This window comes from Prionailurus bengalensis, chromosome A3 (assembly GCF_016509475.1).
Source record: "Prionailurus bengalensis isolate Pbe53 chromosome A3, Fcat_Pben_1.1_paternal_pri, whole genome shotgun sequence".
NCBI classification, from domain to species: domain Eukaryota; kingdom Metazoa; phylum Chordata; class Mammalia; order Carnivora; family Felidae; genus Prionailurus; species Prionailurus bengalensis.
Genome location: NC_057354.1, coordinates 22277632 through 22305365, shown reverse-complemented (window position 1 = coordinate 22305365; position 27734 = coordinate 22277632). Strand labels below are relative to the sequence as shown.

The window sequence follows — 27734 nt, the reverse complement described above, 5'->3', positions numbered from 1 at the left end:
CCGCCGCGGGGAACCACTTCCGGGGGAGCGGCCCGGCGGCGCGGGAGGTAAGTGCGGCGGCGCGGCGGCCGGGCTCGGGCTTCGGGGCGGGGCGGAGTCGCCGGGGTGGCGGGAACGTTGAGGGGGTTGGACTCCGGCGCCCGCGGCCCTGCTGCTCCCGGCGGCGGCGCTGCTCCGCCGGTCCCGGGCACGCTCGGCGCGCGGCGAGAATAACTTCCCGGGGCGCCCCTCAGGAAGTTGCTTGCAGAGGGGAGTTTGAGTCCCTGGGAGATGGACGGCCTCGCCTCTGCCGCCCCGAGCGTTGTTCCGAGCCCGGGCTCGACCCCAGCGCTCGCTGCCGGGACCTGGCCTTTCCTTCCATCCGTGGAGCATGGGAGGCGCTCGGGCGCCGGAATCAGTCCGGCCAGAATTCGACTGCTGAGTGGGCCCCATATTGCTGTGTGTTGCCCCTCTGGTCCTCAGTTTCCTCCTCTGTAAAATGGGCGCATAGCTTGATCTGAGAATTAAATGAGATGGCGAGTGCAGAGCGCTCAGTAGGTGCACAGTGCGTGTTTGTTGGGTGAATTCTTTTAAAAATTTATTTATTTATTTATTTTAAATAATCTCTACACCCAACCTGGGGCTGGAACTCACCACCGCGAGATCAGGAGCCCCTGCTCTTCCGACTGAGCCAGGGAGGCGCCCTGAGAATTGCCCCTGTTCTTAAGATCTTACCTTAGGGTAGAGCATGTGTCATAATGAACCAATATTGATAAGTTAGTGTTAACTAAAGTCCATGCTTTATTCACAGTTGCTCAGTTTCCGCCTAATGTCCTTTTTCTGGATCCTATCCAGGATACTCTATTATGTTTAGTAGTCACGTCTGCTTGTCTCCTCTTGGCTGTGATAGTTTCCCAGACTTCCTCGTCAGCTTGACAGTTTTGAGTATTACTGGTCAGATATTTTGTACAGTGATCCTCAGCTGAGGTTTGTCTGATGTTTTTCTCATGACTAAATTGAAGTTACGGGGATTGGGGAGGAAAACCACAGAGGTAAAGGGCCATTCTCATGACATCATATCAAGGGTACGTACTATCAATATAAATGGTCACTGTTGGTGTTAACCTGGATCACTAGCTTGAGGCAGTCAGGTTTTTCCAGTAAAATTACTCCCTTCCCTCTTCCATATTGTACTCTTGGAAGAAAGTCATTACATGGAACCCATACTTGAGTGTGGAATCATGCTTCACGCTTAAAGTCAGATAAATCTACGTAAATTATTGGGAATTCTCCCTAGGAAATTTGTCAACTCTGCCCTATTTATTTATTAACTTATTCAGTTTATATCAGTGTGGTCTCATATTTATTTTCATACTCTGGATTACAGTCCAGTGCTGCTCTATTTTATTGCTCAGATTGTCCCAGCTTCGGCGGTTGGGCACTCCTTTATCCCTTTGATGTACCCGGCACATGGCGTTTTTTGTTTTATTTTGTGAACACCTTCTGTTCCAGGTTCATCTTGTACATTTCATGCCTCAGTCCCAGAATCAACCATTTCTCCAAGGAGCTTGGTTCCTTTTATTGGAGAAAGTATTAAATGCCAAGACCTCGGTGCTAGGTGTGATCATTATGCCCATGTTTCCAGGCCTTCGGTGCAAGAGACAGATGTGTGTGTACTAACTTGTATATATACACGCATACCTATAAATATTTCTCTGTGGAGTCACCTGTATCTATATTAAGCTAAATACGGGTTCATACTGATATCTGCAACTCTCATCCATTCCACGTGGATCATTCTAGCCTCCTCCTCTGGCTTATCTGTGACTAATCTTAGCTCCCACCATCTACCATCCATTTACCCAATTCAGTTTCAGTATACCTATGTAATGGTTTCAGAATTGTTAACCTCTATCCCCTTTGGGAAATAATGTTATCAACTAGACTTGTGCAAATGCAATTCCTTTTATCTTTAGTCCCACAGACTCCACTCATTTCCAAAGTTACTGAGGTCAACACCTGATTCCCCCTGCCCTTTCAGTGAAGTTGTTTAATACAGTTGTCAAACATTTCTTTTTTTTTTTTTAATATTTTTAAATATATATATATATATATATATTTTTTTTTTTTTTTGAGAGAGAGACAGAATGCGAGCAGAGGAGGGGCAGAGAGAGAGGGAGACACAGAATCCAAAGCAGGCTCCAGGCTCCAAGCTGTCAGCACAGAGCCCGACGCGGGGCTCAAACTCACAAACCGCAAGATCATGACCTGAGCCGAAGTCAGATGCTTAACTGACTGAGCCACCCAGGCGCCCCATACATTTGTAAAACATTTCAATTCAGAATGTCACATTTTGTGTTCCCTACTGGGATACCTTGACCTCCTAAATGATTTTTTTTTAAAACATTTGCATCCATTAAAGTTTACTCATTGTGCTATAAAGTTCTATGCATGTTGACAAATCCTTATATTCACCATTACAATATCATACAGAATAGCTTCACCTTCAGGGATTATTTTTAACTTCTTTCAGATTTCACCTCAGCAATGCCAGTAGCTCTCTCTTCAAAATATGTCCATAACCCCAGAATTTACCATCTCCACTTTACAACCGGGTGCAAGCAGGTCTTTTTGACTGTTACAGCAGCCTCCTAAGTGGTCTCCGTGTTTCTTTTCCACTCTTACCCCTCTGCAGTCTGTTGTTCTCAACACAGCAGCCAGAGGGACCATTTTGAAATAAGTCAGACCATATCATCTTCTTTGCTAAGTAGCTTCGAGTGGCTCCCCTTTTATTAAGGGGAGAAGCCAAAGGTCTTATAATGGCCTGCTAGCCCTACACAGCTTGCTCACTCTACTGTTCTCCTGGATCATCAAGTTTCATTCCTGACTCAGGACCTTATCCTCGCTGTTCCTCCAACCTGGGGTAGTCCAGCAGACATTTAAATGACTCATTCCTGTGCTTTTTTTTTTTTTTTTTTTTTTTTGCCTCTGCTGAAATGTCACCTTCTCAGAGAGGTCCTTCCCTCACCGCCTCACATAAAACAGCACTCCCTCTATATTTTCTCCTAATACCTTTGACATTGTATTACGTGTGTGTGTGTGTGTGTGTGTGTGTGTGTGTGTGTGTGTGTGTGCTTGGATGAAATTTCATTTGGATGAAAACTCCCTGGCAGGAGTCAGAATAATATCGACACATAATAGGCGCTGAATAAATATGTATCCAATGAACGACTATCTGAGACCACTAGAGTCTGGCATTCAGGGATGAGCCTCAAGGGTTCTAGTAGCTTATGAAATTATTTGCCATGTTTGGTAATAGATGAGTAAGTAGTTTTTATTAAATTCTGGTAGGGGTAAGAGATTTCCACAACGTGTGAAAACCTCTGCTCTTAAAGTGACTCTGGCTAGAGTCACACCGGAGGATAGTCAGCTCTGCCCTGACTCACCGGGAAAGCCTAAGCAGGCCCCAGGCTTCTCAACTCCTACTTCTCATTGTTCAATGAGGCATTTGGTTGAGGCATCTGCTCTTGCTTTCATGGTGGGAGACAGGCATAGGCATCGTCATTTACCAAACATTTGAGTCAGGTCCGGACCAGGGCCTTATAGTGAGCAAGTGAAAAACATTAAGACTCCAGACTCCTTACTTCTCAGATAACAAGCAATAGGTTTTGAATTTTGGCCTAGGGCACACATACTTGGATGTAAATGGCTACAACTGAAATAAAGCTTCAGGAGACAATATTGATCCTTACTATTACGGTATTTTCTGTTGTTATTTATTTAATTAAAGTGCTAGCTAATGAAGGGAAAGGGAAAACGTGCTGGATACAGCCCCCTAAGTGGTTTCCATAGCTCACCTAATGGGTCACAGCCTGCAGCTGGAAAGCCGTCGACCTGGTGGGGAAAGCTCAGGCTCTGGAGGAGCCAGCCAGTTTGAACCCTGACTTTACCACTCATCCACCAAGTAATCCCTGGGCAGGCCATGTAACCTCTTGAAGCCTCAGTTTCCTCATCCTCATCAGCAGTTAATACCCACCTCCCCACTGGTTGGGAAGCGAATGAGATACTGACTGGGAAGTGTCGTGCGTATCCGGCAAGTGATTCGCTCCTTGCTGTTGCTGCTACCGCAACAGTGGCCCGGGGAACCACTGGGCACCAGGCAGCCTGAGGGCAGCCGCCTCCCGCTTGAGATGTGAAGGATGAGTCGGACTCATGGGACTTCTGTACTCAGGAAAGGAAGACCCAGAGGACTGGCAGGAAGGCCGGGAGGTCAAGCACAGGGGTGCAGAGAAAGCTAGGGAAGCGTTCTAAAGCATACACTACATGTGTAGAGCGTTTGACGTTTCCCAGGACCCTTTTACAGCCACCCTCCCATGACACCTGTGCTGTCCAGTATAGGAGTCCTCGCTTGAACAGCAGCGATTTACATTTTCCTAGTCTCTTCTGATCTCTGGCCGGTGAAATCACTTTATACGTGGTCACGGCCACAGGGTTTATATAATTGTTTTCTTTTTTCAGCTCATGTTATTCTCAAAGACTTTATGCTGGCCTGATACGTGTTGTTTATATTTGCCATTGTAGTGAAGGGGGACTGGGCCGGGATGCGCCATAATCGGGTTAACTGCTTTACTGTTGGACATTTTGGTTGCTTCCTGTTTTGCAGCATAATGAATGGCATTGCCATGAACTTTTTTGTACCTGAAGCCTTTTTTCTTGGTTTGAATTGTTTCCTTGCTGTAAATTCTAGGAAGTGAGTTATTCAGTCAAAGGATATAATCACTTTTATGGCTCTTGTTATAGGTTGTCTTACTGCCATTAAAAAAAAAAAGAATCCTAAATGCATTATAGCTCAGAATAGAGATGATTGTCATTTGGCTCCTGAGAACATCGAGTCCCCAGGAGGTCAAGAGATGGGCCCAAAGTGTAGCTAATTGCTGATAGAGTCTGGCTTTTTGCCTCCACCCCCGGGCCCCATCTTTTTATGATATTCCAAATATTCATTAACAGTGTTGCTGTTCAGCATACTTCATCTAAGTATCGATAAGTTCAATAGGCTTGTTACAGCTTTGGGACCAAGGGCATTTTTAAAAATGTATACTTTATGAGCTGCCACTGTGAAGGAATGTGAGCTTTTTCTTACACCTTGGTGTTCACGTGGTGGTGCCCTGGCAGAGCCGCGTGTTTCCTCCAGAGAAGCTGTTCTCGTGGCCACCCTGGAATTCACTTCGGGGCCAGTTCATGAGCCACCCCAAACAAGCTGCCTGGTGTCTGAGCGGCATACCTTGTATTTGACCAAAAATGGTATTCCTGAGCTCGAGGCCCCACCTGATTCACCACACTTGGATCCAGATGAGGTTGGGTTCTTTCCAGAAGTCAAATCCTTCCTGGGAGGAGGAAGATCTGCCAGCTCTGAGGATTTTTTTTTTTTTTTTAAAGAGGGGCCTTGGGCTTTGAAGGCAGCTCCCAAAGAGAGCAGAAGTGATGGGAGAGTGGCCACCCTGTTGGCTCAGGCACGTGACCTTCCTGTGTGCGCAGGACAGTGTGAATTTGCATAGGTCCCACTCTGTTTACTGAGAAGGTGGTTTTGTCATCCTTTAGTCACTCCCTGGCGTTGGGACAGTCGTGCAAAGCAGTGATGCTGCAGAGCCAAAGTGGAGGAAGGTCTTAGAACCTTTTCTTCAGCCCGGAGCAGAACGTTTTCTTTAGCCCGGAGCTATGCCACAGGAACACAGTGCAGGCCACTTGGGGTCATTTTACATTTTCTAGTAGCTACACTTAAACAGTAAAAACAGGGGCACCTGGGTGGCTTAGTCCCCTAAAGTGTCCAAGTCTTGACTCTTGATTTCCGTTCAGGTTTTCATCTCAGGGTCATGAGTTCAAGCCCCATGCCAGCCTCCCTGCTGGGTGTGAAGCCTACTTAAAAAAGTAAAAAGAAAAAGGTAAAAAACTTTTTTATTGTGGTAACATATATATATAACATAAAATTTACCATTTTAACCTTTTTTCTTTCATTTTAACCATTTTAAATTATTTTTTGTTAAACAGGTTTTTTTTAATGCTTATTTGTGTGTGTGTGTGTGAGAGAGAGAGAGAGAGAGAGAGAAAGAGAAAGAGAGAGAGAGGAGACAGCATGAGCAGGGGAGGGGCAGAGAGGGAGGGAGACACAGAATCCAAAGCAGGCTCCAGGCTCTGAGCTGTCAGCACAGAGCCCGACGCGGGGCTCGAACTTGTGAACTGTGAGATCATGACCTTAGCAGAAGTCGGACACTTAACCAACTGAGCCACCCAACGCCCCTCATTTTAACCATTTTTAACTATATAGTTCAGTAGCATTCACAGTGGTGTCTAACCATCATCACTATCTATTTCCAGAACTTTTTCATCATCCCAAACCGAAACTCTGTCCATTAAACAATAACTCCCCATTCCTCCTCCCCCAGCTCCTGCTAACCTATAGTCTAGTTTCTGTCTCTAGGCTTTGCCTCTAGAATTTGTGTCTGTCTCTAGAATTTGCCTATTCTAGGTACCTTTTAGAAGTAGAATCATACAATATTTGTCCTTTTGTGTCTGGCTTGTTGCACTTAGTATCATGCATCATGTTTTCAAGCTTCATCCATGTTATAGCGTGTATCAGAATTTCAGTCCCTTTAATAGTTGAATAGTGTTCCTTTGTATGTATGTACCTCGTTTTGTTTATCCATTCATCTGTTGATAGGCTCTTGGTTGTTTCCATCTTCTGGCTGTTGTGAATGCAGCTGTGAACACTGGTGTACAAGTGTCAGTTTGGGCTCCTGCTTTCAGTTATTTTGGGCATATACCTGGGAGTGCAGTTGCGGGATCATATGGTAATTCTTTTTTTTTTTTGAGTTTATTTATTTTGGGGGAGAGCATGAGCGAGTGTGCAGGAGCGAGCCCACGTGAGCAGGGGAGGGACAGAGAGAGAGGGAGAGAGAGAGTCCCAAGCAGGCTCCGAGTGTCAGCACAGAGCCTGACATGGGGCTTGAGCCCATGAACTGTGAGGTCATGACTTGAGCAGAAATCAAGAGTTGGATGCTTAACTGATTGAGCCACCTAGGCACCCCTTCATGTGGTGGTTCTAGGTTTAACTTTTTGAGAAGCAACCAAACTGTTTTCTAGTTTCTATTTTCACTCTAGTATAATTTCACTCTAGTTTGTATTTTGATAGTGTTCTTTGATGCACCAATTTTTAAATTCTGATGAAGTCCAATTTATTTTCTATTTTGTTGCCTGTGCTTTGGGTGTCACATCAAAGAAATCATTGCCAAGTCCAGTTTCATGAAGATTTTCCCCTACGTTTTCTTGTGTGAGTTTCATAGTTTTGGCTCTCAAGTTTAGATCCTTGATTCTTTTTTTTTTTAAGCGCATTTATTTATTTTGAGAGAGGAAGAGAGCGTGAGCAGAGGAGGGGCAGAGAGAGGTGGGGAGAGAGAGAATCCCAAGCAGGCTCCATGCTGTCAGCACAAAGCCTGATGAGGGGCTCAATCCCACAAACTGTGAGACCATGACACGAGCCGAAATCAAGAATTGGACGCTTAACTGACTGAGCCACCCAGGTGCCCCATATCTTTGACTCATTTTTTAGTTCGTTTTTGTATATGGTATAAGAGTCTAGCCTCATTATTTTGCATGTTGCTATGCAGTTTTCCCAGCAGCATGTGTGGAAAAGACTGTTCTTCCCCATTGAGTGGTGTTGGCGCCCTTGTTTGAAAATCAGCTGACTACACGTGAGGATGTATTTCTCAGCTGCCTATTCCGTTAGTCTATATCCTTATCCCAGTGCCGGTTTTGCTTACTGTGGCTGTCTAGTAAGTTTTAAACTCAGAAAGTAAATCCTCCAATTTTGTTCTTTTTCAAGGTCAGGTGAAAATAATACAACTTAATCCAGTATATCATTTCAACATGTAATCAATATAAAAATCTCGTTAATGAGATATTTTACATTTTTATGTTCCTGCTAGCTCCTAAATGGAGTATATATTTAACAGCCCTCTCAGTTTGGATCGGCTCTGTTTCAGCTCTCAGTAACCACATGTGGCTCATGACCACCATATTGGACAGCTCACTTTTAGCATGAAGTTGCATTGTGGCACAGATCTCTGAAAATACAGAGGACTTTGGAGTCAGGTGGGCCTGGTTCCAAAGTAAGTTTGCCCCTTTCTCATTGGGGTGGGCAGGAGGAAGACGCTGTTAGGTGCCGTGGTCGAGGGGAAACAGTTCAGTCATACCAGGGTAAGAGGATGGCGATAAGGAGGGCATGCTGGAGAGGTGACCCTTGAGCTCAGCCTTGGAGGTACAGTGGGGGCTTCACCATGCAGTCAGAACAGAAAAGGCCACTCTTGGCAGAGTGTGCAGCCTGGGCAGAGGCCCAGGATTTTGTTTTTATTTTTGTTTTTGAGACAGAGAGAGACAGAGCATGAGCAGGGGAGGGGCAGAGAGGGAGGGAGACACAGAATCCAAAGCAGGCTCCAGGCTCTGAGGTATCAGCACAGAGCCTGACGCGGGGCTCGAACTCGTGGACTGTGAGATCATGACCTGAGCTGAAGTCGGACGCTTAACTGACTGAGCCACCCAGGTGCCCCAAGAGGCCCAGGATTTTGAAAGAGCCCGGGCTCTTGGAGAACTACAGGCAGTTCTTTCGGCTTGACCAGGGTATTAGGAGTGGGGTCCCTGCTGAAAGCAGAAGCTGGCTGAGGCTGGACCTGTCACCACTGGCCACCACCGTGCCCCCTGTCATTCATGTCCCCAGCATCTCTTATTTGGGTTACTGGCAGTAGCCCTCTCACTGGCCTCCTGTGTCTACTCTGTACCCCCTCATCCCACCACTTAAAATGTAAGACACTCGGGGTGCCTGGGTGGCTCAGTTGATGAACCGTCTGACTCTTGGCTCAGGTCATGATCTCACGGTTCATGAGTTTGAGCCCCGTGTCTGGCTTTGTGCTGTGGAGCCTGCTTGGGATTCTGTCTCTCTCTCTCTCTCTCTCTCTCTCTCTCTGCTCCTCTCCTGCTCTCTCTTTCTCTCAATAAATAAGCATTTTTTAAAAAGTTAAAAAAAATAAAAAATAAAATGTAAGTCACTCTAGGGGAGAGTGGGGAGGTTCCTCAAAAAACTAAAAATAGAAGTGCCCTACCATCTAGCAATTGCAGTATTAGGTATTTACCCACAGGATACAAAAATACAGATTTGAAGGAATACGCACAACTCAATGTTTATAGTAGCATTATCAACAATAACCAAACTATGGAGAGAGCCCAAGTGTCCTTCGACTGATGAGTGGATAAAGAAGATGTAGTGTATGTACATAATGGAATATTACTCAGCCCTCAAAAAGAATGAAATCTTGCCATTTATGATGTGGATGGAGCTAGAATGTATAATGTTAAGCAAAATAAGATAGCATACTTTTTCAATCAAAGAAAGATACCATGTGATTTCACTCATGTGGAATTTAAGAAACCAAACAGATGAACATATGGGAAGATGGGGGGAAGGAGAGAGTAAAACAAACTGCAACAGACTCTTAACTATAGAGAACAAACCGAGGAGGGTTGATGGAGGGAGGTGGGTGGGAGATGGGCTAGATGGGTGGTGGGTACTAAGGAGGGCACTTGTGATGAGCACTGCGTGTTGTATGTAAGTGATGAATCACTGAATTCTACACCTGTAACCAATATTACACTGTATGTTAACTAAAATTTAAATGTAAAAAATATGTATATATATAAAAACGTAAGTCAGATCATGTCACTTGTCTGCTCAGAACCTTTCAGTGGCTTCAGTCAGTTCGGAAGTGTCAGGGTCCTAGTGGGTCAGCCTGCACTCCTCTCTGATCTTTCTTCCTTCCCGAGCATTCTTCTCTGACATTTTGGACTCATTTCCCTACCCCAGGGCCTCGACACTTGCCTTTCTCTCTGCCTGGATATGCTTCTCTCATGCGTTCCAGTGGTTTGCTTACACTTTGTGTCTCTGCCACTCGATTCCTGTCTCTTTCAGAGCCCTTCCTGTCTGTCACCCTGTACAAATTAAAATAGTACCCTCAAGTTTTGTTCAAAACAGTTGTCACTAGCTGACGTAGCATGTCTGGATGCATTGCCTGCCTGTGCCCTGAGATGTAGGCCCCAAGAGAGCAGGGATTTGTCTCTTTTGCCCTCTGTTCAGTACTTGGTGTTCAGTAAGTGTTTGTTGAATGGATAATTGGATGAATAAGTGAACGAATGAACAAAACCTGAAACATAGCTGGCCTTCAAACGTATGTTGATTAGAGATTTGTGTTGAAGTGTTTGCATTTACTTATTTATTTTCTCTAACTTGGAAAAATTTCAGACCCACAAAAAAGTTGAAAGAATAGTCCAACGACTATCCATATGTATTCTCCTTAGATTCAAGAATTGTTAGCATTTCACTATAATTGCTTTATGTATTCTTGCAAGTTTGTGTGTGTTTGTGCAAGTGGAACTATTTAAAAGTCAGTTGTAGAAACATGACACTTAACCTTTGTGTTTAGAAGTTGGCTCTGGAGGGTGGTGAGTCAGAGGAGACCGACCAAAGGCAGCAGGCGGCTGAGGTCATGGCCTCCGACCTGGACTTCTCACCCCCCGAGGTGCCCGAGCCTACTTTCCTGGAGAACCTGCTACGGTACGGACTCTTCTTGGGAGCCATCTTCCAGCTCATCTGTGTGCTGGCCATCATCGTACCTGTTCCCAAGTCCCACGAGGTGGTGAGTTCTTCCCTGTGAGCCTCCACTCCTCAGACGGGGTTCTAGGTACTAAAAACAGCACAGCAGAGAAGATCGGTTGGGACGATGTCACATTCCCACCCAGTGGCCTCGAACCACGTGACCAGTATTTTCTTTGTTCACATGTGTGAAGCAGGTTTTTATTTAGTGCCTACTACCTGTCATCCTGCTTCGAGATGTAGTATCTGTCTTCACGGAGCTTCTAATCCTTGAGAGAAGGGCAGATATGGAACAAGCGTGCATGTTGCCATAAGTCCAGGGCACTTGTGCCGGTGTGTATCGAGGGGAAGGGCCTGATTTTACTGGGGCAGGGGCCCGCCTGTTGCCCCTCCCCCAAGGAGAGGGAATTGCATTTGCAAGGACTCTAGTTCAAGTAACTGAATGAAGGTAACTGTGGCCAGAGCACAGAGGGGTCATGATGAGAGGTGCAGCCAGAAGAGTGGGCAGGGCCCAGAGGGTTTTAAGTAGGAGACTGACAGGATCAGATGGGCTTTTTGTGGTTTTGACGTTTTCCTATAGGTCTCTTTATCCTGTAGCCATTCACACTCCTTCTACTACCCTCTGTTTGCTCATGACATTGATCTGTTGGAGAAAGCAGGTCATTGTCATCTACGATATCCATATCCAGGATTTAGCTGATTGCCTCTGTGTGGTGTCATTTAACATGTTTCTCTGTTCCCCATACTTCCTATTAATTGGAAATTCAGTCTAGAGGCTTGGGTCAGCTCCGATCAGGTTATTTGGTAAGAACACCTCATAGCTGGTGCTGTGAACTTCCTGTTGTATGTCATCAATGGACATGTGTCTGGTTGTCTCATGTTTAGAGCTTCTAGGATTGATCGGTGGATTCAGGTGGTGTTAGCTGATCCCTCTATTAAAAAATCCCCACCAGTCTTTCACCGAAGTCGTTTTAGCATCCCTCGGTGATCATTGCTAAGTTCCATTATTTCCTTCTGCTTTTACTAGCTGGAATTCTTCAGTGAAGAAGACCTTTTCTTCATTGCCTGTATGGTTATTCTGAAATGCTATTCATAGTAACGGCTGGATAAATTATTGCTTCTTTCCCTTTATAATTTTCAGAGCAGTAAGTTTGGACTCCAGCAGCCTCCAATCTTGACCAATGAAACTTTGATTTTTATATCATTCTGAATATATATTTTTGTACATTTGACACGTTTTTAGTTTTTTTAATTACAAAAATTTTTAGTGTTTATTTTTGAGAGAGAAAGAGACGGAGCATGAGTGGGGGAGGGTCAGAGAGAGAGGGAGACACGGAATCCAAAGCAGGCTCCAGGCTCTAGGCTCTGAGCGGTCAGCACAGGGCCCGATGCGGGGCTCGAACCCACGAACTGTGAGATCATGACCTGAGCCAAAGTCGAACACTTAACTGACTGAGCCACTCAGGTGCCCCTTTAGTTTTTTTAATGCTCAGATGGTCTCAATGGGAGCCTCATCAAGTTGTGTGAAATATTGTCTACCAGGGAAGTTAATTAGAGACTCATTGCCTAGGACTTAATAATATTGAGTGTACGTTACATAAGCTGCTTATGGACAAAATTCTAGACTTATAGCAGGAAAGCAGGTATTCAGCATAAACCATATTGTTTGGTTTAGGTACAGTGAGTCACCCTTACCAGTTCTGGGAATTGTAGGAACCACCCAAAATCCAATTTCACTGGTGCCCTCCAAGGGCCAACCTTGCAAGTAGGCTTTTCTAAAGAAAGCAGGGTTTGTTTTTTTTTTTTTATGTTGATTCTATTCTGCACACTTATAATATATTTATTATAACTTAAAACTGCATTGTTTTCTACTACTAACAGTAAGACTCAGAATGAAATTTAAGATTTTTCTGAGGTTCTATTTGGCCTTAGAATATGTCCCAGTAGGGATGTATGGTCAGAGTACTGTGTTTAGTAATTCTTTTTTTCATATAGTTATACTCCCATCGTCATACAAATTTAGCTTAATTTGTTTCAGCTTGTTTTGAACTTTTATATGTTTTTCCTTTTTGATTTAATTAAAAGATATAAAATGTGTACGTACACCATTTTCCCACATCAAAATGATACAAGATAAAATTGTCTTCAGAAACAGAAGTCTCCTTTAATATCAATATCCTCTACCCTTATTCCCTTCCTCCCTCCATAGGTAACCATTTTTATTATTTTTTTAAATTAAAAAAAAAAGTTTATTGGGGTGCCTGGGTGGCTCAGTCAGTCAAGCATCCGACTCTTGATTTCGGCTCAGGTCATGATCTCACCATTTTTGAGTTCGAGCCTTACATCGGGCTCTATGCCAATAGCATGGAGTCTTCTTGGGATTCTCTCTCTTCCTCCCCACCCCCCCCATAAATAAGCATTTTAAATAAGTATTTATTTATTTTGAGAGAACGAGCACGTGTGCATGTGTGCACACAAGTTGGAGAGGGGCAGAGAGAGAGGGAGACAGTGAGAATCCCAAGCAGGCTCTGTGTTCAGTGAGGAGCCTGATGTAGGGCTTGATCTGACTGCAAGATCATCACCTGAGCCAATATTAAGAGTTGGACACTTAACCAACTGAGCCACCCGGGCACCCCCATTTTTATTATTTTGATTTATTCTTCTTTTGTTTCTTTTTGGAAACATAAGCAAATGTGTATATATGTGTGTGTGATGTGTATGTACATACGTACATATATAAATATTCTCCCCTTTGACACGTAAAAGATAGCATACTATTAAATACAGCTTCACATGTTTCTTTTTTCGCTAAACAACGTACAAGATATTCTGGAGACCAATTTTTCTTGGAGATGACTCTGTCCCAGAGATCCTGCTCACGTAGCTGGGAGAGTCATAGCCATTTACTGATGCAGTGGGGAGCCCTGGCAAAGGAGCCACTTGGGGTGTAGCTGGGGAAAGAGCGTGCTGAGTTCAGTTTTAAACAGGTGCCTTTAAGATATCCAGGTGGTTCGGGGGGCACCTAGGTGGCTCAGTTGGTTGAGCTCCTGACTTTGGATGGGGTCACAATCTCGCGGTTTGTGGGTTCGAGCCCCACATCAAGCTCGCTGCTATCAGTGCAGAGCCTGCTTCGGATTTTCTGTCCCCCTCTCTCTCTGCCTCTGTCTCTCTCTCTCTCCGTCTCTCTCTCTTTCTCTCAAAAATAAACATTAAAAAAGAAAAGATGGCCAACTAATCTTTGACAAAGCAGGAAAGAATAGTCAATGGAATAAAGACAGTCTCTTCAGCAAGTGGTGCTGGGAAAACTGGACAGCGACATGCAGAAGAATGAACCTGGACCACTTTCTTACACCATACACAAAAATAAACTCAAAATGGATGAAAGACCCAAGTGTAAGACAGGGAGCCATCAAAATCCTTGAGGAGAAAGCAGGCAACAATCCCTTTGACCTTGGCTGCAGCAAATTCTTACTTGACATGTCTCCGGAGGCAAGGGAAACAAAAGTGAAAATGAACTGTTGGGACCTCATCCAAATAAAAAGCTTCTGCACAGCGAAGGAAACAGTCAGCAAAACTAAAAGGCAACCAATGGAATGGGAGAAGATATTTGCAAACGACATCTCAGATAAAGGGTTAGTATCCAAAGTCTATAACGAACTTACCAACTCAACACCCAAAAAACAAATAATCCAGTGAAGAAATGGGCAAAGACATGAATAGACACTTCTCCAAAGAAGACATCCAGATGGCCAACCAACACATGAAAAAATGCTCCACATCACTCATCATCAGGGAAATACAAATCAAAACCACAATGAGATACCACCTGACACCTGTCAGAATGGCTCACGTTAACAACTCAGGCAACAACAGATGTTGATGAGGATGCAGAGAAACAGGAACCCTTTTGTATTGCTGGTGGGAATGCAAACTGGTGCAGCCACTCTGGAAAACAGTATGGAGGTTCCTCAAAAAATTAAAAGTAGAACTACTCTACGACCCAGCAATTGCACTACTAGGTATTTATCCAAGGGATACAGGTGTGCTGTTTCAAAGGGACACATGCACCCCCATGTTTATAGCAGCACTATCAACAATAGCCAAAGTATGGAAAGAGCCCAAATGTCCATCGACGGATGAATGGATAAAGATGTGTATGTATATATGTATGTATATATATATACATACACACACACAATGGAGTATTGTTCGGCAATCAAAAAGAATGAAATCTTGCCATTTACAACTACGTGGATGGAACTGGAGGGTATTATGATGCTAAGCGAAATTAGTCGGAGAAAGACAAATATCATATGACTTCATTCATATGAGGACTTTAAGATACAAAACAGATGAACATAAGGGAAGGGAAGCAAAAATAATATAACAACAGGAGGGGGACAAACAAAACATAAGAGACTCTTAAATATGGAGAACTTGCTGGAGGGGTTGTGGAGGGGGGATGAGCTAAATGAGTAAGGGGCATTAAGGAACCTACTCCTGAAATCATTGTTGCACTATATGCTAACTAATTTGGATGTAAACTTAAAAAATAAAATAAAAAAAGAAAGAAAAGATACCGGGTGGCTCTGCCAAGTATGCAGAAGGTCTCTAGCAGGAGGAGGGTCTGGGCTGAGTGTCCATCGACACGTGAGAGTCGAGATGTACTTGAAGTTGGGGCGAGGACGAAGTTTCCGGGCTGAGAACATGGGCTGAGATGAGGAGAGGTCCAAGGCTACAGCTGCGAGGATTTAGCATTTAAAGGGCGGGCGGGGGGAAGGCAGAGCCAGTGAGGGCATCGAGAACTTTGGTGAACATGGACATGGGCCCGTGGCCTCCGGATGGTTCTGTCCATCTCTGTTTCTTATTCTGGTATTTGGAGAAGGAGGTCACGATTGGAGTGTTTCCATCCACAATTGTATCACACTCTAAAAGCGTAATCCCTGTGCTCTGGGGCTCTGTCCTCCCAGCCTCGGCATGCTATTGGCGATTATAAATAACAAACATTTTTACTGTCATTGGCCACTGATGAAGCCAATGCCAAGAGTCCCAAGGGAGGGAGGTGATGAATGTTTTTATTTTGTAGGCAGAGATGTAGAGTCAGAGGTGTGTGGCCTTTTGGAGAGCTGCTGCTCACCTCCTGTCATGTTCTTAACCCTTCCAGGCTAGCCACAGAGGCCTGGGTCAGTTCAGCAAACAAGGGAAAAGGGGTGCCTTTCCCTCCTCTCTCTGCTGTCCTTAGCGGCGCAGTGGGTGGCGGTCTTTTGAGACGGGGAGTTGACAAAGGGCTCAGCAATATGCCTACTTCCCCACTCTGCTATTTAGAGGTTAATTTGGGACAACAGCTTCGTCTTTTAAAATATAAATAGAGTACATAACATCTCGTTTTAATTTATCTTGCAGTTTAGAGCAGTAAGGCTCGCATAAGTGAACTGTCTTCATGACTGAAGCTTACTGTTTTAGCTTTTTAAAGCTTTTCAGTGGATCAGTAGCAACAAATAACAGTACCGGTCATTAAACTTTTTATTGGTGCCTCAGGCCCCCGGTTATGCAGAGACTCTGCTGCTAGCTTTCCTCAGGGTGCCCCCATCAGGCAGCCTTCTCGGACTCCCCACACTCCTAAATGGATAGAAGGGGACACAGCACTCTGCGCACAAGCCATCTCATGAAGGGAGGGTGGGCGCTGAGCCTGTGTTCAGGGATTGAGCCTGGCAGCTAGCTGGGATGCGGGATTTGGATGGGGATGGAGAAAAGAAGATTTTGCTTGGAGCCAGGGAGCTCTTGGGGAGGAAGGGTACCTGTGGAGTGAGAATAGCTGGTGGGGACCCCGGGCAGCCTGAGGGCAGGAGGGAAGTGGAGGGTGCCAGGAGGTGGGAGAGGGCAGAAGGGGGGGTGGGAGGACCCAGAGAACAATCTCGCTCTTTTTGACGGTTTGCTTCGGGCAAAATCATCCCTCTTGCTTGGCCTATAGAAACAAGGTTTATTAGTGGCTTTTTGGGTCAGAAGATAATATTTTTGGCTCTAGATGATGGGAAAGCCTTTGAAAAGCGAAAGAATGTCTTTCCTGTTGTTCCAGTAAGCCGATTTTTTGCAACTAGTTTATGACTTCAGTACTTCAATACTTAGCAGATTATTTTGAAAGCTCTTTTGGGGGTAATCAGGGAAGAAAGAAGGAACACATACGAATGCTTCCCACCCCACCCCCTTCCTTTTCATAGTGGGAGTAAGAACCAATTTGCAAAATCAAAACTAAAGTCCTTCCAGTCCTAAGCCAAATGAGAACTGTTCTCGTCAACACCTCATTAAACTAAGACCTGAGAAAATAAACATTTGTGTGAGAATGATTGAGGCCTGGGCCACACTTAATCCAAGCATTTTCTTGTAGGTTGGATTCTAAAGTATAAGATCGTAGATCCTTACACCGTTTCTCTCTAGTCCAGGCTGGCAGGTACATTTCATCTCTCATGCCATTCTGATTGATTTTGTGGTGGCCATAGTGAAAGGCTTCGGGGCTGCTTCTGGGCTCCAGGTAAAGCCTCATTGATGTCTGCTGTGAGTAAGGGCCTAGGGAGTCCTCGGGCTGGTCCACTACTTTCCATCTGTCTGCGCCTGCCTGGGGAGTTTTCAAAGGCCTGGACTGCCCCCATAGAGATTCTGATTCTGTTGTTCACTGTAGCCTGGATCAGTATTTTCTTGAAGTGTTCTGGTGATTCTGTTATGCAGCCACTGGTCCAATCTTTAGACGATTTCCCTGAAGCACAAACCAATTTTGGGAGGGTAGGAAGTGTTCAGTTCTACATGTGTTAAGATTGAAATAATAGCAAGACGTCCAAGTGGGAAAGAAACAGCCAGTGAGAAGTTGGGGATAGAGGCCTGGGAATTATTTTATCAATATGGCATTATTACTTGAAACCCTGAGAGTGTGTTGCTGAGCTTTTCAACAGAAATTAAGATTCAGAAAAGGCCTGAACCTGGGGCATTCCCAACCTGCTTGAAGTGGTTTCTGTGCAGTGTGGGTATACTGAAAAGATGTACTGAAAAGACAGCGGGTGCTGTCCCAGAGCGGGGTGGGCCTCTGGAAGGGGTGAGAACCAGGGACTCTGTCACTCACCATCTGCATCTCCTCTGTATCCCCTCCCTGTCCATCTCCTGTCTTTCATTTATCTTACCAGGGCCCTGCTTCCTCTGCTCACTGTCCCTGTGGTGAGATGAAACATGGCCACTGACAGCTTCCAAAGTTTATGTCTTTCAGCTGCAGCATCTGGAGGCTGCCTTCCTGCTTGGTCCCAGTTCCAGAATCCCCAGGGAAGGAACTGTGGCTGACCCAGCTTGGGACAGCTATGGCCAGTGTGGCGGGAGGGGAGGGTCCCGCCCCGGGAGGGACAGGGGTGCCGTGCAGACAAAGCTGGGGTCTCCGTTCCTGTCGCTGTCTCAGGAGAGACAGGGCAGAGCGGCGGGCAGAGGGGACTGTGGTCTCCCTGAAAACCGCCGTGGTTCAAGGAGAGTACGTGTACAACCCAGTCCCCATGGGGACCGCACAACAAGAACTCCTGAGCGACCGAGGAAAGGCTGCTCTCCTCCAGAGTTCGGCTTCAGTGGAGCAAAGTTCTTAACAGAGTTCCTGGGTCCCTGTGGGTCCCTGAATAGGCTTCAGAAGTTCACAGGGTCCCTGAAATTGTGAACAAAAATGTGCTAGATATCTTTATGCTCAGGCACATTTTCTGGGAAGACAGGCTATAGCTGTTCTCAGTTTGATGAGGTGGGAGCCAAATTCCAGGAGTTTAAGGAGCAGATAGTGAGGCAATAAAGGTAGCACGCTCCTCCCCCTTCCCCAAAAGCCTGCTGGAACTTACTCCCAGCCTCTTTCGGATCAGTTTCTACACAGAATGTTGATCCAGTTAACCCTAAGCAAGTGGGTGTTGACTTTTAGTTCAGCGACTCACCTAGCAGATAGGAACAGTTCCTCTGGCAGTGAATCACAGACTCTCCTACTAGTTCGAACGCTGACTGTTCCCATCTCTTCATGTGTTGGGTTCATGTCTCCCCAGCCGGCTGCCAGCCCCTAGCCAGTACCTTCAACTCCCTCTCTGCTGTCTTTGTGTGGATTGCCACAGTCTCTTCCTGCAGTAATGGGGACTCTGTGTTGAAAGTCAGAAACAGCTCCAGCAGTTTTTCCAGAAAGAAATTGTATTGGTTCTCAGAACTGGGAATTTCAAGGCACATCTGGGTTCAGAGGCTCAAAAGGTCTTCAGGGCTCTGTCTCCGTCTCCTGGCTTTCCTGTGAGTGTTGGCCTCATTCTTAGGCACTCGTCACAAGTCAGGAAGATGGCTGCAGCAGCCCCAGTCTGCATCCTTACTGCTCATGGTTTATAAGCAAGAGAAGCCATCTCTCTGCCTGTGCTCACTTTCCAGGTCTCATGGAAGTCCTCTGCCTGGCTCTGGCTTGGCCACGTGCTTGCACCTTGCCCCATCGATAGGAAGGGGCAGTGGGTACCATTTCTGGCCAGGCCACATTTAACTGGCCACAGGAGTGGCCACCGTGACTGAGAGTCCCCCTAGAACCGTACGGGATAGAGAAATGGCAGAGCCCCAGTGCAAAAGGGGGTGTTGGGCAGACAGAGACAACTGATGCCCAGCATTGTGATCCAGTGGAGAACTCACCAGAATTGATAGCAAGAGTGGTGGCTTTCAGTGTGATGCCCACGTAGACTTCACTGTCAGCCAGAAAGCTCTGCAGATTTGGAGCCCTAAAAATGAGGGAGGCTTCCCAGCTCTGGCTGTGGCCTGGAAGTTCAGGAGCCTGTTGGAAAATTCTGCCCGGGATTGCCAGAGTAAATAATTAACTTGGGCAAGTGTATATTATACCTACTCTCAACACCTTAGGAGACAGCCTCGTAGAACTAACTTTGCACTTCTGCCCTGTATTTTTTTTAAGCTTGGGAGCAGTTTGCAGTTGAATTGGGCAGCAGGGTGTTTTTTACTTAACGAGCCCTTCTGGAGAGATTGCTGTGTGGCGGGCAGGGTGACGGTATAAACATGGTCTCGAGATGTGTGCCGTCTCATGGGAGAGACAGCCGGACGCAAAGGGCCACAGCCCAGCCGGTGGGACGGGCCTGCAGTCGTGCTGAATTGTGTCTGGAATGAGCTCCAAGGCTGTTGTCTGTAATCACAGTTCTTGCCTGCCAGGCGCATCCTGGACACTCCGTCTTCGTGCGCCTTGTTGAGCCGCCACGGAAGGCCTCCCCCACGCCCTGTTTCGGCCAGTCCTCTCTCCCCCTCAAGGCCAGTGCTAATTCTACCCCTGCAAGGTCTTCTGGGGGGGGGGGCACCCCACCCAGGCCTGGGGCAAGAGACCGGGACCAACAGGAGCATCGGCACTGGGCACGCCCTTCATGTCCCTGAGCCTGTGTCCTGAGCTATAAAAGGAGGGCATGCAGACCCAAGCCAGAGTTCTTGGGGATCAAGTGAGATAAGGTGCGTGAGGGTGCCTGAGCATAGCACAGTGGTTTTCCTTCCCGGGACCACTTGAGAGGAGAGAGTGGTTTCAGCCCGTATGGAATGACATTCTGTCCTGATTTATCGGACTCAATCCACACTGAACTGTATAGTGGAAATCATAAAATCCTGAGTGCCTTCCCTGCTGGAAGGGATTTGATGCATTGTGGCACAGATTCGATTATTCGAATCTGATGAATAGCAGCAATTTTCTGGCCTCGTAAGCAGCTGTGGAACTGCTTCATTATTGATGAGGCCTGTGTCCACAGAGGACGGGTGCCTCCGCAGAGCCCGGAGCCACCTGGCAGGGGAGGTTTCCTGATCCTCCCGGTGGTGGTGGCCATGGCTGGGCATGGCGTGCTCGCTGAGGAGACTTAAAACTTGCCTCAGGTGAGGCCCGGAGTTCCCAGATTTAAAGGTGGGGCTGTGGTACTCGGAGTCTGCCTCGCTTGTACCAGCAACGTGCGTTTGAAGAGAAATTACGAGTCAGTCATTCATGCAGAGTCGTCCTTACTAGCTAAGAATCCGGAGCTACAGCTCTTTGTGGCTAGGACCCCAGAGTCTTATCATGTGCATAAGAGCTGCCTTTTCTTCCCTATAGCTTGGGGGGGAAGGTGGCTGTGCCCCATTGGACCCGTCACCGAGACTCAGCCTCAGTTTCCCTTCTTGTCAAGTGAGCTCACAGTGGCTGGCTCATTGGGGTGATGGGGGCTCAGTGAGCGGACGCTTGGTGCGCATCACTAAGCATGTGCTCTCTTCATTACCCCGTGGTGCCTGGCACGGAACCTGCATCCATTGGGTGTGGATAGATAGGTGGGGGTGCGGGGGACCTAGGCAGAGCAGGAAAGGGAACAAAGCAGTGGGCGATACTGGCGGGCCGGCAGCCTGGGGTGACGGAGTGGGCTCTGTGAGGGGGCGTGCCGGGGGGCAGGGCCGGCTCTGGAGTGGAGTGGCCCTGGAGGCCACAAGGAAGGTCTTGGAATTTGTCTCCTACGAAGAGGGAACCAGAAACATATTAAAGCGGAAAACAGACACGGTTGGGACTGTTGTTCTAGAATAGACTGAAAGCGGTGAGGTAGGTGGCGAGGAGAGCGTGTGGGAGGCTGACACAGTGAGGGGGCAGACCGCGGGCTGTGACCTGGTGCAGCAGTGTGTGTCCAGGGGGGCCGGGTGGATTTGAGAGACCCTCAGAACGTAGAGCGGGCAGGACCTGGGGCCGATGGGATGCGGGGGGGCACGAGGGGGCGGCGAGAACTCAGAACCGGCTTGGAGGTTACTAGCTTGGGTAACTGGGTGGGTGACGATGCCAGAATCTTTGATGGGGAGGAGAGGAGGAGGTCTGGGGTGAGGAGGAGACAGATCATGCATCCAGATGACTTGATGACGGTAACATGTACATACGCCCACAGAGAGCTGCTTTCAGCTGTGGGAAACAGCCTGGTGCGGGGAGCACTCACCCGCCCTCCTGACTCCCGTGGGAACCTCAGTCACAAACAAGGGGTCCGAGTGACCCATCGACAGAATCTGGAACAAGCCATTCTTGTCGTTCCACACGGCCACCTGTGGAACCTGTGGTTCCAGCCGCTACTAAATAGAGAATCGATTTCACAGTTGACTCTGGTTCTCAGTCTCCAGCCCTGAGGTCCCGAGGAAACCGGGGACAGATGATATCCTAGAGCCGTTAAAGACCGCACTTCACATGCTGGCACCGCTGCTCACCAAGTGACACCTTGGGCAAGTCACACGATCTGAGTGTTTCTTTCATCTGTACAATGGGACTCATTATGGCACTTTGTGAGGCTAAAATAAGGTATGTACACACCATATAACCCAGGGCCCGGCCTCCTGTAAACAGTAGTATCAGCAGCCGTTGTGGCTGTTGTTGTTGTTATTATTACTGGTGGCTATGTCTGGCCATGCTTCTGGGAATGTATATTGGGTTTCAAAGCTGCTTATGTCCTCTGTGCCCATGGGAAAATTGAGACCCAGCACTAAACGTTATGTACATATATTTGTAAATATTTACTGAAGTTATCTCTATGCCCCAAGTGGGGCTTGAACTCAGCAACCCCGAGATCAAGAGTCACATGCTCTACTGACTGAACCAACCAGGCACCCTTAAGTGTGTTCTGTTTTCATGATGATAAACAAGAGTGAAGTCCCCATGGTTATGGGAGATCTTACCTGATCTTCCATTTCTTTTCTTTTCCCTTCCTTTCCCTTCCCTTCCCTTCCCTTCCCTTCCCTTCCCTTCCCTTCCCTTCCCTTCCCTTCCCTTCCCTTCCCTTCCCTTCCCTTCCCTTCTTTCTTTTCTTTTCTTTCCTTTTCTTTTCCTTTTCCTTTTCCTTTTCCTTTTCCTTTTCCTTTTCCTTTTCCTTTTTCTTTTCTTTTCTTTTCTTTTCTTTTCTTTCACAATTGAAGCTGTCCCAAGGAGCTCACAGCTGGTAGGGGAGACAAACAGGAGAATATGTTACTGTGGTAAGGTAACAGTGGCAATGCACAGTTCCTCGGTACTGGGGGTGGGAGGGGGTAGGAGTGGAGGGAGGGATGGACACTGCTGGAGGTGGAGGAGCAGGGAAGGAAGGCTGGATGGTGAGTAGGAGTGTGTTCTTGTCCTGGGCCACAGGGAGGGCTTTGCTGGGTGGCCAGGAAGGGCGCTCCTCTTGTTAAGAGTGACTGGCAGAAGCCCCGACACCTGACCCAGTGTGAGGTCTAGAGAAGAGCCCAGAAGAAGCTGGAGATGTGGCCTCCTTAGATGCCATCCCGTGTGTGGGGCATGGGACCGTGGGGGATAGAGAGCCCCCTGGAAGGTTTAAGGTGGGGGGATCTGTGGCACTGAGCAGAGAGGTCAGTTAGCAGTGGAGGGACCAAAGGAGGGACTTTGGTGCTAGAGAGGGTGACCAAGTCAGGAGGTGGAAGGGGTTGTTGAATCACTGGTACCTGGTGACTGGACAGTTGGGAGGAGAGAGGGCTGGGGTTACTGGGACTCCAGTTGCTCTGCCTCGGGTGGGGAGGAGGACCCGGCCTGCTGGAGAAGGAGCCGTGCTTGGTCTGGGACAGTGGGGTTGGAGGTGCCTGGAAGGTGCCAGTCCAGTCATCTGACAGACAGCTGGATCGGGAGCGAGGTCTGCTCAGGAGAGATAAAGATAAGGTGCCTAAGAGAGGGTCTGAGGGAAGCACTGGGGATGGCAGCCGGGTGTCACCGTCCCTGTGGATTCTGAACTGGGCCCTACTGAAAGTGGAGGAGGCACCCAGCTTCGAGCTCCGAATGGCGGGGGAGGGGGGCTCCATCTGTGGAGATCCTGGCGGGCTTGGCAAGTTCCCTGTGCATAAGCCATCGTCTCATGGGGCCTTTGCCTGGGGCACTCAGGGACTGACTGGTTTCCTCTGGCCTCATAGGTACTGCAGTGGGGACGGTTTCCAGCTCCCAAGGTCTCCAAAGGCATCGTGCCTTGTGGGGTTTGCCTTAAACAGTAGCCTTCCTGCTGTGCTCTGCAGCCGGCAACTCCTGCACTTGACACACTGGCTCCTCTGAGGTTTTGTTTTGTTTGTTTGTCTTTCTAACAGGCCAACTTTTTTTTTTCTTTCTTTCTTCCTTTTTTTTTTTTTTTTTTTTTAGCCAAGTTACATTAACAGTATCACACAAGTAGATAGGCTGGGAAAGTCCAGAGCCACCGTCGGAGACCTGGCCAGGGGAGGGACCAGCCCCCTCATTATCTTGGGAAGGTCACCCGCGGGTACCCGGGGCTGGTCTGGGCCTTTATATCTGGTGTCTCTGCTGAGGCTGGCAGGGTGGAGAGGAGGCAGTGATGGCTGATGAGAGGGAGCCGACAGATCTCTGGAGTAGGCCAGTACATAGGTGTGAACTGCCTCTCCCAGCCACGGTCACGCGGCTTCTGTGAGCACATAGCTTAAGGTGCAGGGCCAGGGAAGGGCAGAGAGCAAAGCAAGCTGGAAGCTGGGAGTCGGCCGGTTAAACATGGGGAAATATTTTTCTCTTCCAGAAGTGTGCTCCTTCTTAGTATTCTTAGTCTGCTTTTTATTTTCCCGTTTTTGATAAAAGGACACAGGTACTGAGAAACATTTCCTTTCTGTAGTGCTGGGGACAGCGGGCCGTGGGGGGTGTGGGGAGCATGGGCACCTGAATAAAGGGGCAGCCGCTGCCCAGCCCATTTTTTTCCACCGGGGGATTAGGGGCCAGCGTTACTAGGTGTTTAAAGTTTTCAAGAAAAGCTAGGAGTCCAGATTGAATGGGAAGTCTACCAGTTGGCTCAAATGCTTAGAAATAAACACTGCAGGCCAACTGAAGTCTGCCTGTGGGCCGGAGGAGGCCCAGGGGCTGTGGTCAGTGTTCTCTGGGCTGGACCTGCCTCGCTAGCATCCTGCCTGGCCGAGGCACAGCGTGACTTATCACCCAGGGGAGGAGGGAGCACTTGACAGGACTGAATCCACTCCAGATTCTTGGACATAGGCTTCTGTGGCTGTGGCAAGCCGAGTCCCTCGCCTGGAGTCCTCTGTCTTCATCTGTGCAACGAAGGCCAGGGCTGGATCTGCGGGTTTGAACCTTTTTTTAGCAGCGGGACCTCTGTGTAAACCAGATCTTACAGGGAACGAGTCCCGACAGATACAAACCAGGGCTGCCCCAGTTGTAGGGAGAGTCTGGAGTTCCGCCCAAGGCTGGCCTCTGCCCTCCCCCACAGGGCACCTCTGCCAGGCCCCACAGAACACAGTGTGGGGGTTGCCCACCTGCCGGCCGGCACTCTCCACCCCTCCCGGCCCTGGCAGTCTGTGGGTTGAACGGGAGAAGGAGAACAGCAGGGCCGGAAGGAGAGCAAGCCACAGTGGGTCTGTCCCCCAGCCGGCTCCCCACCTGCCATCTGCCCAGGACCAGCACAGGGCCAGCAGCCAGCCGGCCCCGGGGCGCTTCCCATGCGTTTTGCCTCCTCACCTCAGCCCTCCGGGGCGTGTATCACTATTTCCATCTCAGAGGTGGGTAAACCAAAGACACAGGAAGGGGAAGTGAGTTGCTCACAAGGTCACTTGGCTGGTACGCGGAGGAGCCTCAACGCCACCCAGGCCTCCTGAGACTCCAGAGGCTGCCTCCTCCCTTGGGGCCTCTTCCTCTGTTCTTCACTGAGGACCGCCCTGCTCCCCCAGGGGCAGCCCTGCAGACCTGCGGTCTGGGGTCCCGGCGCTGACGGTTCCTGTCCCTGGTGTTTCTGTGGCAGTGTGCTTTAGTTTGCGAAGCCCCCTTCAGACACAGTCTCGTTTTGCTGGTGTCAGGCTTGACTCGTCTAAACGGGACTCTCCTTTCTATTGCCATGCAGGAGGCAGAACCCTCCGAGCCTAGAAGTGTGGAGGTGACGAGGAAGCCCAAGGCTGCTGCTCTTTCTGCCAGCAAGAGGCCCAAGAAGGAGGCCAAGAAGAAGCGGTAGAAGAAGAGGCCTGCGGAGCCAGGCAGGCGGGGCGCGGGCCCAGGGGGCAGCCCTCCCGGGACTCAACGTCCTGTTCCCTCCTTCATCCCAGGGGCAGGGCTGAGGTGGCTGGGCCGCTCTCTGACCACAGAGATCTGGACAATCGTGGCAGTCCCCAGGCCCCAGCTGGGCAGTTCCACTTCCTTCTGCTTCCGTGACAGTTTAGAGCCAAGGGGACTGAAACCCCCTACGAGCAGAGGCTGTCTAAGAAGTCTGCCTGTTCAGAAGTTGGGCTGGCTCAGAGTGACACTTCCATGCTTAATCATTGTGGCCAGCCTTTACTTACCCACCTTGTGGATTTACACTACATTCTAGAGTCATGATCTCACGCTGACAAGCACTGCCCCTCCCATTACTCGTGCACCGCAGATCTGCTCATCAGTCACCTTTGTCTCCCCTAGTACAGAAGGAGCCAAGCCAGGCCTTCCCTGTTTGTTTAGGTCAAGACACCATGGCCACTGTGATGTTGGTGGTCCCACAGGCACAACAGCCAGGCCCGAAGATGCCTGGTGTGAGAGCCTGCAGGAAAGCCGGCCAGGGTTGTGCCTGGTTCTCTGGCAAATGGAAGGGACTTGGCCCATGTTCTTGGGCCCAGTCTTTCTGAGCCTCTGAAATGGGGGGCTTGTCAATCTCAGACCGACCTCTTTTTAGCCCATCATGGTACATTCAGTGTGTGCCTTTTGGCTTCCATCTGACACGTCTCCACTTCCCCTAATTCTTTCAACCCCAGAACAGTGAGGAAGAGTCATCTGGGCAAATAAACATCAATAAACTGCCTCCCACGCTGGACCTCCTGTGTGTTGCCTGCTGCTGAGGGAAAGGGGGAGGCTGGGTCCCTGCCCTGGGTATAGGGAAGGGGCTCCCCCAGAGAAGTGGGACAGTGGGGCCGAGGATGGCCAGAGCAGTGCTTTAGACTGAGCCGTTCTGGGACAGGTTTCAGGAAGGGTCCAGCCAACTGCTTCATGTGGTCCTTAGTCACTGGAAACAGTCGTGAACGTCCATGCGTGTGTGAGAGTTTCCCTCGGGGCTGGGCCCCACTCACTCCCCAGTTCCCATTGCCAGAGGAAGACGCTGCTTGCCCTCCAAGTGGCTTGAAAAAAACCAAGTAGAAGGCTCACATGGCGTGGAGTGGGTCATGCAGGTCCAGTCACGTGCCCTGAATCATCTGCCAAGGAAAAGCCCTGAGCTACGGTAACTCCGATTTGCCAGACTGCTTTTCAGTTTGCCAAACACTTTCCCGAATGTTGTCACGACCAGTGAGGAGCCTGTATCACCTCCATTTTGGAGATGGGAGAATGAAGTCCAAAGTGATTGAAAGTGCCAGAAGTCAGGCTTGGACCAGAGTCCACGGCCCTTTCCTTGGTATTTAACAAATACTCAGTGAATGTCCGTAGGCGCAGTGCGTAAATGTCCCCACTAAGGTCTGGGAAGTCTAGGGGCTGGAGCTTCCGTGTAACAGGACCAGGAGTGGCCAGACACTGAGTCTCTTGGGTGCCTCGCACCAGGGAGGGACCGGGGTTGCAGAAAGGAGGAACCAGGTTTCTTGCCAGAAACCCAGGTGCGCCTAGCCCAGTGGGAGACTCAGATGTGGAAACTGGCTTGGGGTGGGGAGTTGTCCAAAGGGGGTGTCGTGCAGCAGATCCTACAGGAGCCGAGCAGAGGGGCACCCAACTCAGTCCGGGTGGTCAGTACGGCCACCTGGCAGAGGGGAGGTGACTGAACTGAGTCTTAAAGCCTGGCTGGAGGTGAGACCAGAAGGAGATCATGCTGGGAGACGGGGCCAGACCGCTGGGGCGGATGTGCTGAGCCTCCTGCAGGGGAGGCTGCCTCCGGCCCGCACGAACAAGGCTGCCTCAGTAGGCCAAACTCCTTTAAATTGTCTCCCTTGGAGGCTCTTTGCCAGAAAACAGCCCTAGGAGGCAAAAGGGTCATCTGTGCTCCACCAGCCCCTCATGCCGTGCTTACTGTGGACAGAGTTTGTTGCCTTCTGCTCTCTTGACTTCCAGAACCGCCCCCTCACATGGTTTTCCTCCTGCATCACTGGTCCTCCTCATTGGAGGGGCCCTAGGTCTCCGTTCTTGGTCCTCTCACCT

At 48.6% G+C, this 27734-nt stretch overlaps 1 protein-coding gene across 2 annotated transcripts; it reads left to right on the top strand.

Annotated features, from left to right (window-relative positions):
• On the top strand, positions 1-26430 carry MANBAL (mannosidase beta like). Of its 2 annotated transcripts, none has more exons than XM_043602413.1 (3): positions 1-47; positions 10503-10715; positions 25495-26430. In XM_043602413.1, the coding sequence occupies exons 2-3, from the start codon at positions 10566-10568 to the stop codon at positions 25600-25602; spliced, it is 258 nt and encodes an 85-aa protein (XP_043458348.1). In that variant the 5' UTR covers positions 1-47; positions 10503-10565; the 3' UTR covers positions 25603-26430. The 2 variants fall into 2 exon arrangements, with proteins under 2 accessions (XP_043458348.1, XP_043458347.1); XM_043602412.1 differs by lacking the exon at positions 1-47 and adding an exon at positions 5401-5918.
• The last annotated feature ends 1304 nt before the right edge of the window (positions 26431-27734 follow it).

Coding starts and splice junctions, on each gene's coding strand:
- MANBAL (XM_043602413.1), top strand. CDS start 10,566: ATGGCCTCCGACCTGGACTTCTCACCCCCCGAGGTGCCCGAGCCTACT. Junction 10,716..25,494: donor TTCCCAAGTCCCACGAGGTG/GTGAGTTCTTCC, acceptor ATTGCCATGCAG/GAGGCAGAACCCTCCGAGCC.